The sequence below is a fragment of the Danio rerio genome, chromosome 8 (genome assembly GCF_049306965.1).
Source record: "Danio rerio strain Tuebingen ecotype United States chromosome 8, GRCz12tu, whole genome shotgun sequence".
NCBI classification, from domain to species: Eukaryota; Metazoa; Chordata; class Actinopteri; order Cypriniformes; family Danionidae; genus Danio; species Danio rerio.
Window position 1 is genome coordinate 57,895,136 of NC_133183.1, and position 22,136 is coordinate 57,917,271.

At 35.7% G+C, this 22,136-nt stretch overlaps 1 protein-coding gene across 38 annotated transcripts in view; it reads left to right on the forward strand.

Annotated features, from left to right (window-relative positions):
* Positions 1-22,136, forward strand: part of prdm16 (PR domain containing 16) — a 476,324-nt gene that overhangs the window by 64,324 nt on the left and 389,864 nt on the right. For 2 of the 38 annotated variants that reach the window (XM_073911183.1, XM_073911185.1), the window contains exon 2: positions 2,621-2,727. The exons of the other annotated variants lie outside the window; for them this stretch is intronic. In XM_073911183.1, the coding sequence (XP_073767284.1) occupies positions 2,718-2,727 (10 nt within the window). In that variant the 5' untranslated portion in view covers positions 2,621-2,717. The remainder of the gene's footprint in view (positions 1-2,620; positions 2,728-22,136) is intronic. 38 annotated transcript variants of the gene reach the window in all.

A 22,136-nucleotide genomic window follows, 5' to 3' on the forward strand; every position in this document is an offset into this window, starting at 1 on the left:
GCCTGGTCTTAGCTGGTCAGGCTGGGAGATGACCAGTTAAAACTAGCTTCACCAGCCCAGCCAGGCTGGCAGACCAGCCAAAACCAGATATGTTGTGCTAAAACCTGGATTTAGGCTGGTAATTTTCCAGCCTGGCCAGCTAAGAACTGGTTAGAAATTGCTGGAAACCAGTCTGGAAATGGCAAAAAACCCTCTATAACCTGGCTGGTTTAAGCTGTTTTTTTTCAGCTGGGACATGCTGTTGCTTAATTTATCAATTAACATTTAAGTTTAAGCTAAATGTATCCAAATGAACGCACGAGCTGTTAATGGATAATTATGTCATGACTTTACTTGGAGGGGCATATCATCCTTAGGTCAACCTTGATAAACTCTTGTGTTTAAACTGTTCATGTTGATGTTGACAGAATATTTTTATAGTTATTTAGTGTAAACAGACTAGTTGGACGTGAATAAGGAGTTCTTGAGTAGTTAAGAATGGATTAATAATGATGTGCCCCTCCAAGTAAAGTCGCGTTGTAGTTAAGGTTAGTTCATCATGATAAGATTAAAATGTAATGTTTAGCTTACACATTAACACATCATTATTCATGTACTGTTGTAAAATGTTACCCTTTGGTGAAATATGGACAAATCCAACTTTTTGGTTTAAACTATAGATCGAACAGTTACTATTCTGGTTTACAATTAAAGACCTTGTTTTATGAGTACTCATGTTAACTCATGGGGATTTGCTTTTTTTTCCCAAATGTTCTTTTGCGCTATTCACAGAAAATAAACTTCATGAGTAATCCACAAGACATTTATACAACTTTTATCCATGATCCATAAAGATCCATATGAGAGCTGAAACAGTAAAAATGCCAGTGTGATGGGGCGTATGTCTGCAATTTGGGTTTCCATCCAAATGTTCTCACAGCTGCAGCAGTAAAAATTCAAGGGAAGCGCAATCCGAATCTCATTTCATCTCTGCTTAAAGACATTTGCTTCACGTGCTGCAAAGTTGCCGTTTTGACAGTTTTAGATGATAGTTTTCAGACTTTCTGTATTTTAGGATTAACAGCTCTCATACATATTTTTTTACTACATCTCAAATAAGTATAGATTCCTTGTTAGCAGCTGATTCTATGGGACGCTACATAAGAATCTGCCATATTGAAATGCTCAAAGCTGGTCTGTGAACACTCAAGATCAAGCTGTGATATTGAATGGGCATCTGCAACCACTGTTTTATGTGTGTAGCACTATATTTGAAATAGATTTGAGGAGATGTTTCTGCTTAACTTAAGATAAACATTTGTAATATTGAATAAATGTATGTAAACACTCAAACAAACAGACATGCAAGGTCTTTATTCAGAAAAAAAACAACCATCTGGATGTACATTAAGGTGCTTATTACACGGCTACTTGTCACAGAATTAACAATTAGCCCCAAAACCTTGATCTAAGTTAATTTACAGTACTAGTCCTTTAATTTAATGGATAATAGGCAAGAACAGCCAAGTGACAAATTAGCATAAATATGGTCAAGAGGGTTTGTAATGTGTGTTGCCTGTGTTATTAGTTGTTATCTGGGAATAGCATACTTTAAAATGGCAGGATTGACCAATCAGAATCAAGTAATCCAGAAAGACTTGTAATAAATAAATACATGTTGTGACAGTACTTTGAATGATCAAGCTTTGGCTAGTTAGCATGTTAGCTAATAATGTTGTTATTCTCCAGTCTGCTGTAAATCTGTTTTTAAAAATGTAGCTACTAAAAAAACGATGGCAGACAGTTAAGGGGTTAAAGATTGAACTTGAAAAATGCTGGATTGTCGTAACCCAATTATAGGTCAAATATGGAAAAATTCTACCATTGGGTTAAAAGGGTATTTTAAATTTAGTAGGTTTGTCCATATTTTGGCCAAAATTAGGTTGACAGCACAACTTTTTTTTTAGAGTGTGCATATACTACATACCAATACATAAACTAAATCTAAACATAATACTGTAATGTTTTACCAGTAATCTTGACACTAACCATAACTTTTTTTGTCACAACAGAAAATAACATGTTTTTCACATGCAAACACATATTAAAATCACATATTATTATACTAATCCCGGACGAGCCCCCGATTGTTAAGAATTAAATGAAAAATCTTTAATCAAAAAGAAGTTTAGCAAAAAAACTCTCTCTCCCCAATATATAAACTGAAACACAAACCACTGAGAATTAACTAGAAAATGTTATTTATTTACAGAAAATAAAGAGCAAAATAACATTGTCGCACAAAAGACATCAGCAACAATCACTCTTGTTTTCATCGTTCAAAATAGCAGTGTCTCCACAAAGTATAACAAGCGAGGTATAACGATATTATGAAATATTTAGGATATATATTTGGCCTTACTGTTCACTGTTGGTTAACGAAAAATAACATTATTGTTTTAAAGGAAGTATAAAAAGATGTAGCTAAAGTCTAGGTACTATTTTGTTCCACTTGGCCAAATGACTGTTTTCAGTTGACATTCTCATTTGTAAAGTGTGTGTGTGTGTGTGTTTTGTGAGTACAGTGATAGAGCTTGGATGCAGGGTGTTTGACAGAAGTGAATTAATTGGTCTCCCTCAGATCATTTGTCTTTATTGCGAAGGCTAATTGGAATAGAAGCAGGTGTTAATGGCACCAGCACAGTGACTGAAGACTGAATCTCCAATGCAGGCCTGTAATGGAACTCTGTGAGTGAACTTAACCATGTTTTAATTAGATTTCATTCTCAAACTAAACCTCACGTTTCTCCTGCTTGCCCTCTAAAGTGAGCTGTATAGACGTAAGGAAGTGTGGGTATGTGTGCGTACGTGTGTGTGTGTGTGTGTGTGTGTGTGTGTGTATAATTGGGGGTGCAAGTGAATTCACAAGCAGTTCTGTCCTTAATGCTTTTACATGTTGTGTAGTTAAAATGTATAGTATATTTAGTTTTATTTTGCAATAAAAAATTTTAAAAAGCACCTTTTAAAAAGTATTTAAAAGGTGCTATATTTACAGTAGCATACCATTTAAAGGTGCCATATATTGAAAATCTGGAATTACCTTGGCAAATTTAAATATTAAGAGTTAAGTACATGAAACGTCATACTGTGAACCTAAAACACCATTGTTTCTTTGTGCATGTTAAAAACAGGCCAATCTGAACTAAACACCAACTGTTACAATTAATACAAGATAATTAGTATCCCTTCCCCAAACAGTGTTTGATTGGACACAATCTTACCTTGTTGATTTAATTCCCTTATTTATAAGTTTATCTAAGCTTGTATTATACTGTATATAAACTATATATGGGGGACTCTTATTTTGAAAGCAGTTCTGTAAAGCAACCAGCTATGCATGACCACAGAATGTTATGTGTTCACGGCATGTCAGAAAGCAAAATGCAGGATATACAGATTAAAAATGCATTCAATGCCACCTTGAAGGCATGCTTAAATGTATCTTTTGTTAGTTTACTGTGTATATTGTGAAATTTCCTACATATGTTTGTCTTGAGGCAGCAAACACATGCACATTGCAGAATATACATTGTTTGTGGACATTTATGCATCAAGTCATATCAATTAGCTCTTGTTGGGAGTGTTTTTCTGGAGTGAAAGGATCAACTTTAATTGCTTTGAATAAAGGTTTTCATGTTTGGTAAAACCCCTAAATATACTACCTGACAAAAGTCTTGTCGTCGATCCCAGTTGTAAGAGCAGCAAGTGGCAGAAGGTAGAGTTTTCAGATGAATCATCTGTTGAACAGCATCCCAATTATCACAAATACTGCAGAAGGCCTATTGGAACCCGCATGAACCCAAGATTCTTTCAAAAATTAGTCATATTTGGTGAAGGAAAAATAATGGTTTGGGGTTAAATTCGGTATTTGGGAATGCGAGAGATCTGCAGAGTGGATGGCAACATCAACAGCCTGAGGTATCAAGACATTTGTGCTGCCCATTACATTACAAACCACAGGAGAGGGCAAATTGTTTAGCAGGATAGCGCTCATCATACTTCAGCCTCCACATTAAAGCTCCGAAAAGCAAAGAAGGTCAAGCTGCTCCAGGATTGGCCAGCCCAATCACCAGAAATGAACATTATTGAGCATGTCTGGGGTAAGATGAAGGTGGAGGCATTGAAGATGAATCCAAAGAATCTAGGAGTCCTGCAAGAATGCTTTCTTTGCCATTCCAGATAAGTGATTTGAGTCATTGCAGAGATGAATGGATGAAGTCCTCCAAGCTCATGGGAGTCAGACACAATATTAATTCTTTCTCCACTGCACCATGACTTTATATTCTATACTGGACATTATTTCTGTTAAGTGACAAGAATTTTGTCAAAGCAAAGTCAGACCTTACTGTCCTAATTAAATAATTAAACATCAAGGCATGATCATATTTTATTTTGGTAACATAAGCGTAATCTAGAGGCCTTCGCCTTTCATATAAGCCACTTCTGATACCAAATGATGAACCAGAAGTCGAGTTATTATTTGTTGTTTCACTGCCTGACTTTTGTCAGGTACACTAAAAAAATTAAAAAGTTGAGTTAACTTAACTCAATTTGTTAAATTTAACAAAGAAATTTTGAGTTTATTAAGCTTCAGTGGTTGAAGTAGTGCTAAATTCTTTTTTTAAGTTGACTGAAAAGGCTGTTTTAAGTCAAGTATACTTTATAGAATAATTTAGCACAACTTTAACCGCTGAAGCTTAATAAATTTAAGACTTCTTTGCAGCCGGTTGCTTTAAATTTTTAAGTTACCTTAACTTTTTATTTTTCACAGTGGTCAATGCTCAAATGAAGAAATCAAAATTCAAAGTCTCCTCGACTGATTTTTTAAATTTCATTGAACAAACAGCTCCAAACATGCAGTTAAATCGTATTTATAAGTAAATTCAACTCTGAGCTCAAAAATATGTACACCTAACTTACAAATTTAAACTGAGTTAATAATTTGTAAGTTAGATGTTTTTACAGTGTGGTGAACAACAACAACAACAAAAAAACTTTGTAAACAACAGATTTGACCCTATTTACCTCCTCTTCTGTTTGCATAATTCATTGAATATGCTTATGTACTGAGAAGGGGAAAAAAGTCCTATTTCGGCTTGTGTTTATTGTTGTTTATATCACTTTTGATTGTGTTTACATTGCTCCGATAAGGTGTTTCATTGTTCTGTGACGTTGAACAGGCGCTCATGTTTCTGGAAGGTTTATCCACTAGCCTTGTTAGCCCTCGGAAGCTTGGTTCATCGCAATGTGATGTCAGCAAGTTTTAATGGCCAACACGTTTTCCCAATTATACCATGTAAGGATGAGAGTGGAAAGTCACTGGGGTTTTGATGTGGTGTTTACTTGTAGGAGGGCTGTGTTAGCATAGTCATGTTGCTGTGTGGTCTGTGTACTGCTCGCCTCAGTGCAGTAGCTCACCTGAGGCATTCAGGTGTGTGCGTGTGTGTGTGTCTGTGATGGATTGTAAACCAAAAGGAGGAAACCTGGTTGCACTGCACAATGTGTCTTTGTTTCGTGCGTGTCCTGTGAGGCTTAACAGGCTGCATATTTTAACTGAAATGTCACTTGATGTTTGTGTTTGTGTAAAAGGTCAGCTGACCTGGCTTGGTCACATGACTCTGGGAGATTTGAGAATTTCAATTTTTATTAGATGCGCTTGAGAAGTCATAATGGCTGTTTCAGTTTCTCATATTTAAAGGAACTGTCCAAAACGTGTTTCTTTCACAGATTTTTAGCTTAAACTGTGGTTAAACAAACTGTGTAAACTGAGATAAACAAACATACAAACAAACAAACATATAGACTAAACAAAGTCCGAAGTGAAATCATTGGAAGAAACAGAACATTATTCGCAACATTATTACTTTTAATCCAAAGCCTCAGCAGACATTTCTGATGATTTCACCTCAATATGTCTTCAGGAGTGATTGGTATTACATTTGTTCTACTGCCATATGTTTTTTTTTTTACCTTAAAAGTGCCAGTAACTACCCAGCAGGCACACAACATCATAAGACGTTAATAACAGGTTAGATTTAGTTTGTGATGTCAGGTGACCAAAATTCAATGTCCAGCCAGCTTCTAAGGACGACATTATTTTGACCTTCAATAATGGCGTCAAATTACATTGATATTTGGTTGATTTTAGGTTGTGTTGGAAAGTGACCAAAATCCAACGTCTAATAGATGTCATAGTAGCAACTTCTACACAACCTCAAGGTGTAACATGATTGGACATTGATATTCGGTTAATTTTAGGTTGGACGTTGGACATTGACGTCGGCCTGATGTTGGGTTCTAATGTCAACCAAATTTTTATTTCCAGACAAAATCTAACGCTTCCATGACGTGGAGGTACAATGTCAATATGACTTCATGTTGACATCCTGTGCCTGCAAGATGCTGACTTGAAGAAGTCATCTACTGCTCGGATGATAAATTAACAGCAAATGTAAACTTGTTGGCGAGCGTGAATTCTTTTAATCACATTAAAATCACTAGTAATAATAATTATATATTTATTTATTTAAAATAATTAAATAATTATTTTATAATAATTTGGCTCAATAATTAAACTTCTTGTAATCCATAGCAGCTAGTAATACATAATTTCTTCCAAAACATAAAAACAGTTATTTTTTAATGTTACCTTTACATCTTTTAGCTTAAACTGGGGTAAATAATACAAAAACGTGTGTAAAAAAAATATCTGAAATTTGCTCAATATTTAAACTTCTAGTAATCTATAGCAGCACCTTTACAACCACACAGAGAACCTTAAAAAAATGTGTCCTTTATAATTCTTATATATATAATTTTTATAGCTTAAACTGAGATAAACAAACATATAAACAAACAAACATATAGACTAAACAAAGTCCGATGTGAAATCATTGGAAGAAACAGAACATTGTTTACAACATTATTACTTTTAAACCACAGCTTCAGCAGACATTTTTGCTCATTTCACTTCAGTTTGCCTTCAGGAGTGACAGGTATTATTTTTGTTTTACCTGAATATGTTTCTTTGACTTTAAAAGTGCCAGTTACTACTTAATTGCAAAATAAAAGAAGTCAACTACAGCTCGGATGATAAATTAACAGCAAATGTAAACTTTTAGAGGAGCATTAATCCTTTTAATCACATTAAAAACACATGGAAAATAATTATTAGAATTTGGCTCATTAATTAAACTTTTAGTAATCCATAGCAGCACATTTACAACCACACAGAGAACCCTAAATAAAATATATCATTTATAATTCCTATAATCATTTCTCTCCAAAGCGTACAAACAATTATTTTTGAATGTTACCTTTACAACTTGTAAGCTTAAACTGAGGTAAATAAACAAACAAACAAACATATAGGCAAAACTAAGTCTGAAGTGAAATGATGGGAAGAAACAGAACATTATTTACATTATTATTTTTAATCCACAGCCTCAGCAGATATTTATGATCATTTCACTTCATCAGGCCTCAGTATGTCTTCAGGAGTGATAGGTATTACACTTGTTTTACCTCCGTGTGTTTTTTTTACCTTAAAAGTGCCAGTAACTGCTGACTTGCAAAATAAAATAAGTCACCTACAGCTCGTTAAAATAATTATTTGAATTTGGCTCAATAATTAAACTTCTAATAATCCATAGCAGCACATTTACAACCACACAGAGAACCCTAAATAAAATATATCATTTATAACTCTTAGAATAATTTCTTCCAAAGTGTATAGATAGTTATTTTTTTAATGATACCTTTACAACCTTTAAATTGGTCATAAAGCAATTATTGACTTTTGCTAATTTACCATGGTGAAAGGAATCAATATATCATAGGTCGCTGGTTAGAGTCCCGGCTGAGTCAGTTGGCTTTTCCTCTGGATGCTCCGGTGTCCCCCACAGTCCAATTGGATGAACTTGAATTGGCCTTATGAGTGTGTATGGGGGATTCCCAGTACTGGGTTGCAGCTGGAAGGGCATTCGCTGCATAAAGCATATGCTGGAATAGTTGGTGGTTCATTATGCTGTGGCGACCTCTGAAAAAGAGACTAAGCCGAAGGAAATTGAATTAATAAATATAAGGTTTCTGGATCTTAACAACCTAAATAAAAGCAGAAGTCATTTATTAAAGCCATTATTATTTTAAACAAGAAAGAATATAAGCCAATTTCACCAAAATCCTGTCATCGTGTGCTAATAGTTTTAATTAAAATGCATTGCATCTGGTTGTGCGGTTGTGGTCCAGCCACAAAAATTCAAACATTTAAACACAACACGAAGCTCAAAACAAACCCAAAAAATTCCATATATGCATATGGTTTGGAATGCCACAAAGCTCCCATACTGCTCTGCGTTGGAAATGAATGACTTCCAGTCTGTCGTTTGTCAGAAAAGAGTGAAAAGGTGGCTTTATACTGACAGCACTAACTACACAGTTGTAACCGCAGTCAATACTATAAAAATAGATCGCACACATTACATGTGCTGGTTGCAATACACTTGTCAGAATACTATATGCTGCAATACTTGGGTTGTTTACACAAATTACTCAAATACTCAAATTTGCTGTTTGTTTACACACCAAGATGCATCCTTACACTCTTAGATGTTTGTTGTTTGTTTAAACTACTTATTTAAAATTAGCTGAAACAACACAATTTGTTATTTTTGGGGGAGACAACTTAATTGTTTTATGTTCAATCCACTTAAATTTGTGAATACTAACAAGTTAACTTAATATCTTAATATTTCTTACTTAGAGGTTTTTACCTTGTTTCTAGTCTGAATATCTTGAAATTCTTAAATCAAGAAGCATTTTCCAGACAAGAAGAAAATATTGAGTAGGGTGCTTGGTATATACACAATAGTTGCAGTCAATGTTATTTTGATAAAGAATGTGACATTTTGAGTAGAAACGTGACACGTTAGTAGAGTTACTACAAAAAAAAAAACATTGTAAATTCAACTGTAAAACAACACTATGCTAAATGGACTGTATGATGGGAACACAATTATCAGAAAGACAGACATTTGTTGTAAACATAAGTTAAATAAAAGCTTAAGTATTCATCTTCAACAGATGAATCAATTACTAAATAATTTTTTACTTTTAAAAAATCTATATTTTTATTTATGTTTATTGTTATTATTTATTAATAAAATTGCTTGCTATTTTTAAATACTTTATAAAGGATATATAAATAATTTGCTGTAGTATTTATTTAACAGAGTCCATTTTATCAGTGTAGTTTTCGCTTGAGCAGATTCCTTCTACAATTTTCTCCATCCTGCTGCCTGTAAAAAAATGCATTAATCTACTACGTGAATGAAAAAAACTCTCATATTTAGGGTAACTAAGAGCATAAGGGTGAGTAAATTAATTCCAAATTTAAATCTGTAGATGAAAAAACTAGCATAAGTAGGTCTACATTTTTGTTTGCATTTCTGGTTAGACCATCAAGGGGTGTGTTTCCCAAACAATGACATAAGTCGCAGCTAAACTTTCAAAGTAGGATGCATCGCTTGGGAAAAAAACGATGTATTGAGTGACGAGTGTTTCCCAAAACCGTAGTTGCTTTGTCGCAGATCCATAGTTTGAACCATGTTAGTTATAACGTAAGACGTCCATAATGACGCTCTAAACGAGGTGGAGAAACAACTTCTTTGATGAAAAACCCTTAATTTTTGTGCAAATTATATTGTTTTACATGCCCTCACATAAAAAATAAATAATAATCCAATATTAGTTTTGGTAAATACGTACACTCGTTTTCCATATTAGTCTAATAGAAATATATGTAATTGGCACATATTCATTCATTTATTCATTTTCTTAGTCCCTTTATTAATCTGGGGTCGCCACAGCGTAATGAACTACCAACTTATTCAGCATATGTTTTACACGGCGAATGCAACCCATCACTGGAAAACACCCATACTAACACCCACACTAAATTAAAAAAAAACGTACTTAATAATAATAATTATTATTATTAATATTAAGATTATTTGAAAGGAATAGGGTATTGGAGGGATAGCTGGAAATTGACCACAACCAGGATTGCTTCTAACTACAGCTCTAGAGGTGTAGTTGCAAACGTACAAGTTTGCGACGCAGTTTGCGAATGTTTGTTGGAATGACGGATTTTGAAAATCAACAAACTATGTTTGTAACGATGCAACCTGCGACTTTAGCTACATCCAGCTTTTATTCTAGCCAAAATAAACCAAATAAGACTTTTCCTGAGGTGAAAGTATTAGAGGAAATACTGTGGAAATTTCTTTGCTAAACATCATTTGGGAAATATTTGAAAAAGAAAAACTAATTTACCAGACGGCTAAAAAGTTTGACTTTAAATGAATGAAACGTACAACAAAATGTACCCTTAGTAGCGCATTTCAGATTCGTAAAAAATGTAGACAGCGTCCTCTAGTGGATTTGACATCTGAAAGTGCAACAAAACATATTCGACATTTCGCAAAAAAGTGTAAACTGAGGCACGTGTTTCTAATAAGCTAGCTAAATAGCAGCTAAACATTAGCTTGGCGCAGCAAGCTACTTAACCAAGAGCAAGAAAAAAACACTGATATTTTGATATCCTCCAACACGAATTTGATGTGAAAACACTCTGTGCTATCATTTTTTGGGGGAGTCGAGTGCCGATAGATGTAATGTTGTGAAATTACACTCCTCATTGTTCCTCGTTAAATCAATGTTTTAGCCTGGAGCGACGTCCAAACAAATTACTTTCCACACACTGTCATCACATCCTCAGCGCTCCGACTGTCATCCACCGGGACGGAGGAGTGTGTGAACACCGTGGCCCCACAGACCTCTTGACACGGGGTCCAAACACCACACACACACAGACAGGTCTCAGGCCGTCTCAGAAGCATTAGCGAGGGTCTTGTGCTAATGGTTGCCATGTGCAGTTTTACCAGCGTTTAAGGGGCCGCCAGTCTCTGCCGCTCTGCTATCATACACTTCCAAAAACATTACCGCGTAATACCTTAATGCCTTTTGTGTCTGCAGCCGGGGCTTGAGGAAAAAGGTAAAACAGGAGGTAAATAAGGATCCGTGTTTGTTCAGGCTGCACAGGAAAAGTGCCTTATTGTTTTGGGGCCTCGCTTTTTTTTTTTTTTTTTCATCCCCTTATCCAGTCTCGTTCGCCCACCGCCCCCTACTTTCTCCTCTTTTTGCAGGCTGTTAAAAAGCGGTGAGGCCCGTTGGCCGACACGCCGCTCCATCTTGGAGCGCAGTCAGGAGAAAACTGCAAATTAGACTTTAACACGAAAAGGATCCAGCGATTTCGTATTTTGTTTGGATAACACTTAAGCTCTGATATCTTCCGTCCAATTGGCCGGCCTCCGCCCGCCGGGCTCTGATAAATGAGAGATTCATGCGCTTTTTAAAGGCCTTATTGCATTCTAATGAAACGCCGAGCAAAAATGCTTTCTGACCTCATTGCCTAGCAACCTAGCAACATTCCTGTTATAAAACGGATGGTTCTGACTGCAGTCTGATTAGATGAGCTACATATCAAAGGTGAAACCTTCTATTTTGGTCAAATTAGATTAACTAAAGTGACTTTATATATGTATAAAACAATTTTAGTGCAGCTACATTTCCCATTAGTGCAGCTTTGTAAATATAAAATGTATGTTTTAGTATTAAAATCAACAAGTTATGGCATACATACACCACCTGACAAAAGTCTTGTCGCCTGTCCAAGTTTTAGTAACAGCAAATAATAAGTTGACTTCTAGTTGATCATTTAGGATCAGAAGTGGCTTATATGAAAGCCAAAAGCTTTAAGAGTACGCTTATTTTACCCAAATAAAAATGATCATGTCTTGATTTTTAATTAATTAATTAGGTCAGTAAGGTCTGACTTTGCTTAGACAAAACTCTTGTCACTTAACAGAAATAATGTACAGTTTAGAATATAAAGTCATGCTGTAGTGGAAAAAGAATGAATACTGACTCCCATAAGCTTGGAGGACTGCATTCACACATCTCTGCAGTGACTCAAATCACTTATTAATAAAGTCATCTGGAATGGCAAAGAAAGCTCCCAGAGTTCATCAAGATTCTTTGGATTCATCTTCAACGCCTCCTCCTTCGTCTTACCCCAGACATGCTCAATAATGTTCATGTCTGGTGACTGGGCTGGCCAATCCTAGAGCACTTTGACCTTCTTTGCTTTCAGGAGCTTTGATGTGGAGGCTTAAGTATGAGAAGGTCCTGCTATCTTGCTGAAGAATTTACTTGGGGTTTGTAATGTAATGGGCAGCTTTTCCAAATGATCGACTAGAGGTTATTATTTGTTGTTCCTACAACTGGGATCGACAACAACACTTTTGTCAGGTAGTATAAACATAGAGTAGTATTTTTATATATATATATTTTTTTTTCTATAAACTTGTAGTTGCTTATAATATGCTAAGCTACTATTTGTTGCAGGGATCTTTCTTAGGTGTGATATGAAGAATATTCACATTATTTATTTGCGCTTCCAAGTAATAGTTCATAAATCTAGTGTTATAAAAGAAAATGGTTAAAATAATTACACTGAAAAGCTCTTTGGACACTTTTTGTACGCTTCTTTTTGTATTCATTACACAAAAAATGTTTAAGCGCAAAAACCTTTGAGTATTAAGTCCGATGCACATTAATGAATCATTTGAGAAACACCAATGGCGAAATGGAATCTTCATGCAGCGATACATGTGTTCGTCTTTCTTTTCAAAAAAAAGAAGCACAAAGAGGAAATGTTGCGTCCATTGAATTAAATTGATTCTAAAGAGAAACTAGCTGTATACGTCAAAGGTATGGGACTTTGAAATAGTGCTAGTCACTCCCCAGCAAGCACAGAACATCAACATGATGTCAGATTGACGTTGTACCCCAAAGTTACATTTTGTTTGGAAATCAAACGCCAGAACCCAACACCAGGCTGACGCAGGGGCGGACTGGCCATCTGGCAATTCTGGCAAATGCCAGAGGGGCCGGACCAATTTTTAAATGTGGGCCGGTCAGTTTTTTTATTTTTTATTTGTTTTTGTTTTTAAGTGCAGACAGCTTTTATCTCTTGCTAGATGTGATATTATGATGATGATGATGATAAAAATAATAATAATAATAAATGTTAAGCATTTGGCCCAATCGGCAACAGCCGCCTGGTTTAAAGATGGGCCGACCCAATCCAAGGTTACCCGGACATAATCAAAATCGGGCAAGAATGTCATATTATTTCACCATCTTTACACCAAAATAAATAGTTATTGTGCGTGTCCGTGGGTGGGGTTGTGTCGGTGTGGTAATGTGGGCTGGTGTGGCAACAGTGCCAGGGCTGAATTTTTGTCTCAGTCCGCCCCTGGGCTGACGTCAATGTCCTACCTAAAATCAATTAAATTTCAACGTCTATTGATGTTACAGCTTGACAATATGTAGACGTTACCAATATAATGACTATCAGACGTTAGATTTTTCACCATACCTGGCGAATAAAAGTCAGTATTTGACGTCAATATAATGTTGGCTTGACCTTGGATTTTGGCCACTTTGCAACACAAACTAAAATCATTTATCATTTGACGTCAAAATAATGTTGTCCTTAGATGTTGGTTAGACATTGAATTTTGGTCACCTGACATCACAACTTAAATCTAACCTAATATCATACCTGCCAAAAAAAACACACAAAAAAAACAGGTATTTTTTTGCAGTGGACATGTTAGAGTTTTTGTTGAACCATTGAAGCCAAAAATTAACTGTTATACCTAAACTGTGAAAAAAGCTGGGTTTTACACAATGGATTTGTGTTAGGACAACATGAAGGAATTAAGTTAACTGATTAGATTTCACAATTTAAGTAGATTGAACATAAAACAATTTAGTTATCTCAAAAAACTCCAAAAATTGTGTCATTTCAGTTCATTTTAAATAAGTAGTTTAAGCAATCAAAAAACTATAAGTGTATGATTAGGATATATGCACACAGACTTTTAAATTCAGTCCACCAGCCCCAGGGCTTCCAGGTAATTGTCATTGCATACAAAATCTCCACGTTTAAGACTGACTTCTTTTGACTTCTTTTAAAAAAGCACTGCATTCAATTCTATTTTTCTGTACCATGTCTTTAAAATATGGAAATTAATCTTACCCCAGTACTTTCAATGGAATTTCTGCGCTAGCCTGCTGCTAATGGCGGCTTTTAAAGAATCTTTCGTCTCTTTATACACTTTAACAACCAAATGCATACTTAAGTCTATGTAAATGAATATATTTGAATGACAATATAACGTCGATGCTGTAAAAGGAACCTTATGATATTGAAAATAGTCACATAAAGCTTTCACCGGAAGTTCATCATTGGCTGAAGAACACTAGCTGTGCATATAGCCTATTGACCGGGAAATAAAAGACAGGAGACGCATCAATGGAATGAAGCATATTTGCTCTTTTAACTGCTTTTTCAGGCTCTTCTCCACGTTAGCTGATGACTTTGCTCAAATCAACTGAACGTCAGATGTTCTAGAAAATAGCAAGCTATTAGAGTGCTTTATAAACACAAACAGCAGTGAACTTATGCGCACACGCACAAAAAATGGTACAATACAGGTATTTACTCGGGCCAAGACACACCATGAGGGAGTTTTTAAAGGAAGCTGACTGCCAACAGTGCACCTTCAGATACTGCCGTCAGATGGAATCAATGGAAAGGAAACAGTCTCTTATGAAAAGCTGGGCGAGATCTTCCTCTCGGTTCTGTGAGACGGCCTTGTTCTGGATTCAGGCGCTCCACTGTTAAAACACCGGCTAACTACTAATCTCTGTCTTACCAGCAGTCGATCTTTGGAAAATATGAGAGATGGAAGCGATAGGAGAACGACAGAAGTCTGGTTTGGTAATCAAAGAAATGTGGTTAGAATGGAAGTCAATGGGGCAAAAACAGCCACCAACAGTAAATTAGGTAGAATAAAATGAAAAATAATTCTGCTGAAGCATTTCAGAATGACAAAAGCTACATTTAAAATGTCCATTGAGATTGTTTTCTGGTTAGTTCGGTTAACCAGTCACATTATCTGTTGAAGAAATACACCATAATAAAACACCTTGTAATGTATACAGTAAATGATTACAGCCATATCACCCTGCAGCCTAAGACCAGTATTCACTGAAGCTAAGCAGGGCTGAGCCTGGTCAGTACCTGGATGGGAGACTGCATGGGAAAACTAGGCTGCTGTTGGAAGTGGTGTTAGTAAGACCAGCAGGGGGTGCACAACCTGGGTCTGTGTGAGTCCTTATGCCCCAGTAGAGTGAAGGTGACACTATACTGTCAGTGAGCGACATCTTTCGTTTGATATGTTACATTGAGGTCCTGAGTCTCTTTAGGCCCCGTTTACACTAATGCGTTTTAGTTTGAAAACGCATAAGTTTTGCTACGTTTACGCCAACCGTCCACACTACGCCGGAGTTCTCGAGCGCCGAAAACGGAGCGTTTCGAAAACGCTGGAGAGGCCGTTTTCATTCTGAAACGCTGCTGCTCCGTCTCAGTGTGGATGATGGAAAACGGAGACATCTGAAAACGGAGGCGGGGCTGCAGACGTTCGCCTCTCTGATTGGGGCTTTTCCTGAATATTAAGTAGCCTAACACGCACAGTTCAGTCCTGCTTTCTCTCCGTGTAAGTTCAGACTTCGCAAATTTGATCAAGGCTGCAGTCTCTTCTTCTCAGTTTGATATTGAAAACAGACTATACCGAGGACACTGGTAAATCTTCAAAGGGAACAGTGTACTTTATAACTTCATTCACATCACCCTGGCTACGTTGTTTCACTTTCTCAACAATAAAATGTAAACATGATTTAAGGAACTGCCTATTTTCATTTTAATATTAGCAACTTAGACAGAAGAAATGTGGAGGCGTCGTGCTGCATATATGAGCGTCATCTTCACTGTGTGGATATTTATAACAAAACGGAGCCGATAACAACTGCCTTCTTTCAATTTCAGTGAAAATACGAAACACACCCTCTCTTTTGCTGAATATCAGTTTTAATAATCGATAATGGCCATTATAAAAGTATAACATATAATAAGTTTATACATTATAGGAAATAAAGGCAAGCGATCAGTCAATATAGGCTACAGAATGTACGTGGTTACATTAATCATTAACTTATCTTTGCTCTCAGCCAAAACACGTTACCTGAGAACAAGTAATAGATTCCAATGCCCAAAGTCAGGGAATATGTCGTTAGATAAAGACAACAAGATAAATGAAATATCCCGTTTAATAAATATAGTGATATTAGATCCAGCGGGAGATGCTTGATGAGAAGTCCGACTAGCAGAGCTCTCATCTGGGTATATGGGCTGCAGCGCTTGCCCGAGAGTGTGAGTGTGGTCACGTGATGTGCGTTTTCAGCGTTTTGGTGTGGACGGAGAGCTGTTCAGAAACGCTGGGTAAAACGCGAGTGTGGACGCGGATCGTTTTTATTCTAAAACGCCGTTTTAAAACTAAAACGCACTAGTGTAAACGGGGCCTTAGTCATTAAAAATTCGATGGTACTTCTCGTAAGGACTAGGGGTATAACCCTGGTGTCTTGGGCAAATTCTCTCCATCGGCCCTTACACATCATGACCTCCCAATCATCCCCATCCACCGACATGACTGTCTTTCCACTACACCTATAACTGGTGTGTGGTGAGCGCACTGGTGCCATTGTCCTGTCGCCCCAAGTGGATGCTGCACACTGGTGGTGGTATGGAGAGACCCTCCTCATGACTGGAAAGCACTTTGGGTGTATGACCATACACGATAAATACACTATATAAAAACATTTTACTTACTAAACATTAATTGACGACCTTCCCAGAATTCCCTGCATGGCATTACACAATTTACGATTACTATGGTTAGTTTTTTCTCATCAATAATGCACATTAGAATTTAATGTTATATCTAATGTTGATAAATAATGATTTAATGAATTACTCTAGCTTCTCGTGTGTCAACATGATAGTTTTTAATAGTTGCGTGAATGACACTGAACATCTTCAATATATTAGTAGCTTTCTCATAGATTTATTTCAAAACATTGGTGTTATCCTTATCTGAAATTGGAAATTTGTGGTGTTTTAGTAAATGTGATATGGACAGAGTTTCATGCTGCTGCAGCAATCGGATACTATATCCAAGTTGAGGACTGGTGGGTGTTTTAGTCTGAACCAAAAATCTGAGGATTGGGGTGTGGGGGGCTGAACTATGGGAGAAAAATGGCTGGTGTAATTGGTGTATAACACGTTGAATTAACGAAATATGTTATTTTACTGTAAATTTTGTAATTTCTTTTACAGTTTCTACCTTTATTCTACATTACGTAATTCTGACAACTGCATCTGTCAAATTTTATTAACATTTTTTACAGTGTGTTGGCAGGTGTAATTGGTGTATAACTCATTGAAATAATAAAATATGCTATTTTACTGTAAATACAGTATTTTAATTAGCAGTTTTTACCATTATTCTACCTCATATAATTCTGACAATTACATCTGTCAGATTTTGTACTTAAATTTTATGCATTTTGTTTTATTTTTAGTGTATATTCAATGTTAAAAGGAATGATTTTTGTATAACAGGGTGAACTGATAAATTATAATATTTTACTGTAAATGTAGCAATTTATTTTAGTTTTTACCATTATTCTACCTCATATAAATCCGGCAACTGCATCTGTCTGATTTTTAACATAAATTTTACAATGTATATTACAATGTATATTTAACACATTGAATTAACGAAATATGTTATTTTACCGTAAATTTTGTCACTTCTTTCACAGTTTCTACCATTATCTTCCCTTATATAATTCTGACAACTACATCTGTCAGATTTTTAACATTAATTTGTTGTATTTATAATTTTTTTGTGTGTATATTCAATGTTGATTGGTTGATTGATATTAAATATGATTGGTGTATAACACCTTGAACTAACAAAATACGGTTATTTATTTTTTTTTAAATTAAATTTTGTAATTTTTTTTACAGTTTCTACCATTATTCTGCTTCATATAATTCTGGCAACTGCATCTGTCAGATTTTTAACATAAATTTTATGCATTTTGTTTTATTTTTAGTGTATATTCAATGTTGGCAGGAATGATTTGTGTATACCACGTTGAACTAATAAAATATGGTATTTTAACATAAATTAAGTAATTTGTTTTACAGTTTCTACCATTTTACCTCATATCAATTTGGCAATTACATCTGTCAGATTTTGAACTTAAATTTTATGGATAATGTTTTATTTACATGATATATTCAATGTTGGCAGGAATAATTGGTGTATAACACGTTGAATAAATGAAATACGGTATTTTACTGTAAACTTTTGCGATTTCTTTTACAGTTTTTACCATTATTTTACCTCATATAATTCTGGCAACGGGTGACGCAGTGGCGCAGTAGGTAGTGCTGTCGCCTTGCAGCAAGAAAGTGGCTGGTTCGAGCCTTGTTGGGTCAGTTGACTGTTTCTGTGTGGAGTTTGCATGCTCTGCCTGCGTTCGTTTGGGTGTCCTCTGGGTGCTCCAGTTTTCCCCACAGTCCAAAGACATGTGGTACAGGTGAATTAGGTAGGCTGAATTGCCAATAGTGGATGAGTGTGAATAAGTGTGTTTCCCAGAAATGGGTTGCGGCTGGAAGGGCATATGCTGCGTAAAATATGTGCTGGGTAGGTTGGTGGTTCGTTCCGTCGTGGCGACCCCGGATTAATAAAGGGACTAAGCCGAAAAGAAAATGAATGAATGAATGAATAATTCTGGTAACTGCATTTGTCAGATTTTTAACATATATTTTATAGATTAATTTAGAAGTTTATTTACACAAGTACTTGGCATTTCTATCCACCAGTTTGTTCAAGCGCTACACCAAAATATGTGAATAGAGACAAAGCTAAAGATATGTTCAGATCTAGTCTGTGGGAATTTATTCTACCGTATTTCACCGCACTTTAATCAACCACACGTTTCGAAGTAGACTGCTTTAGCCAAACCATGTTATTGTGCGTTTAATCACAGTAGCTATAGACTAACTATCGAAGCCTGTTGGATTTAGTCTTCATTGTGTTTGCTTTAAGTGGAAGCAAGAAAAGACAAACTTTCCCTGAGCCACTGACAGAGGATATTTATATCGTTTAGAAGGCCCCTCGAATGTGCCACAGCGAGGGCGGTAATTGTGTAGGCCTGTTAGAGTTGATTACTAATTTGGAAACCGACAATAGAGTGCCGATTACCCGGCACTTAAACACAATTAGTGAGAGCCGATAGGAGTCAATACCAATACCGAAGGCCTGGAGAGTTAGTCAATAACTGACCTTTTCTTTGCAGCATGCCGTGTGGGTTGGTATGCACTTACCCTTTCGGCTTTTAAAAATACCACCAGTTTGTTTTAATGCTAATTATACATACTGAGAATAGTTAAATATGACCTTTTTGTGAATTTCTTTGAAATTACAGATAAATGCCTTTTGCTGCTTGTTCAAACTTATTTAAAATGAGTTGAAGCAACACAATTCTTAAGCTTTTAGGACAACTTGATTGTTTTGTGTTTAATCCCCTTGAATTTGTAAAAACAATTAAACTAACTGAATAAACTTGTGTTGGGACAACACATGTCATGAATAGTTGGATGACACTCATAAACGTGCATAACTCTAAACGTAAGCCTAAACTTGACATAAACGGTAAACATATTCCTTAATTCTGATTGGCTTATTGGAATGTTATTCCAGGATCAACATAGATGTTAATCCAGGAACATGTCCTTGTACTTGGTCAAATCAGGTTGACGGTAGGAAAGCATAAAGGAGTTGAGTGGAACCCGCAATTTTTACTGTGAATTTATATTATCAAAATTCTCAATAGATTGTGTTACTTATATTTATATTGAATTATATATATATTGAATTTTTTTCTTTTTTAAATATTCCCAAATGATGTTTAACAGAGCAAGGAAATTCACAGTATGTCTGATAATATTTTTTCATCTGGAGAAAGTCTTATTTGTTTTATTTTGGCTAGAATAAAAGCAGTTTTAAATTTTTTAAGAACCATTTTCAGGTTAAAATTATTAGTCCATTTGAGCTATATTGTTTCCATAGTCTACAGAACAAACCATCGTTTTACAATAACTTGCCTAATTAGCCTTACCTGCCTAGTTAACCTAATTAATGTTACTTTTAATGTCACTTTTTTGCTGTATAGAAGTGTCTTGAAAAATATCTAGTAAAATAGTATTTACTGTCATCATGGCAAAGTTAAAATCATTCAGTCATTAGAAATGAGTTACTAAAACTATTATGTTTATAAATGTGTTAAACAGAATGCGTTGAACAGAAATTGTAGAACAAAATAAACAGAGGGGTTAATAATTCAGGGGTTAATAATATTTGTTATTTGTTATTTTTTGCATCACCTTAAATTAATGAGTAACAGAAATAATTTATTTAAGCAGTTTAAAAATAATTTAAAGGAATAGATCTGTAATCATTAAGCTTTTGTAGAATCTGTGACCATTGGCTTTCATAGTATTTGTTTTTCCTAAGCGAAAAAGAAAATGAATAATATAATATAATATAATATAATATAATATAATATAATATAATATAATATAATATAATATAATATAATATAATATAATATAATATAGGGCGAGGTTGTGGAGCAGTAGGTAGTGCTGTCGCCTAACAGCAAGAAGGTCGCTGGGTCACTGGTTCGAACCTTGCCTCAGTTGGCGTTTCTGTGTGAAGTTTGCATGTTCTCCCTGCATGGGTTTCCTCCGGGTGCTCCGATTTCCCCCACAGTCCAAAGACATGCGGTGCAGGTGAATTGGGTAGGCTAAAATTGTCCGTAGTGTATGTGTGGGAATGTGTGTGTGGATGTTTCCCAGAGATGGGTTGCGGCTGGAAGGGCATCCGCTGTGTAAAAACTTGCTGGATAAGTTGGGGGTTCATTCCGCTGTGGCGACCCCGGATTAAAAAAGGCACTAAGCCGACAAGAAAATGAATAATATAATATAATATAATATAATATAATATAATATAATATAATATAATATAATATAATATAATATAATATAATATAATAGTCATGTCAACATAGATTCGACAACATATACATAAATAAAGGCATTGTTGATTAATTTTAAAGTCTAATAATTTCATAATAATAATTTTTTAAAATTTCCCAGTACTGAGTTGCAGCTGGAAGGGCATCTGCTGTGTAAAACATACAGTATACCAGAATAGTTGCTAATTCAATCCTCTGTAGTGACCCTTAATAAATAAGGGATTACTCTGAAGGAACATGAATAAATTTCAATAAAATGAACACCTATTTCCATAAGCAGCAGGTTGCGTTATAGTTCAAAATGGTTCTCAGTGGGACAAGTGAGAACATCTAAACAAATCAGTAAAAAAAAGCACATGCAGACACAGAGTCTCTCTCTCTCTCTCTGTATCTTTAAACATCAAAAATTTACAAGAAAAGAGTGTGAAGTTTCTGTGTGGAGTTTGCATGTTCCTCTCGTATTGGTGCGGGTTTGTGGTCCGGTTTACCCCACAATCCAAACACATGCGCTCTAGGTGAATTGAATAAACTAAATTGGCTGTAGTGTATGTGAACGTGAGTGTGTATGCATGCTTCCCAGTACTGGGTTGAGGCTGGAAGGGCGTCTGCTTCATAAAAACATATGCTGTAATAGTTGGCGGTTCATTTCGTCGTGGTGACCTCTGATAATAAGAGACTAAGCCGAAAGAAAATGAAGGAATGAATGGCAACCGGCTTTTGTGACAATTAACAGGCCTTAATTACAGCTGAATGGCGAGTGGAGAGCTTGATCGCGCTTTCAAAAGGCTCGTCCGCTGTTTGATTGGACATTGATCTTTGTGCAGCGTCTGTAATTTAGCACACAGACACTAAGTGCCGATTTCAAATTGTTTGTTGTTCTCTCGACAAGCAGGAACTGCCAATTAACCCCTTGTCATTAGAGTCGTTTATCAGCATCGCTAATTAAGATGCTAAAC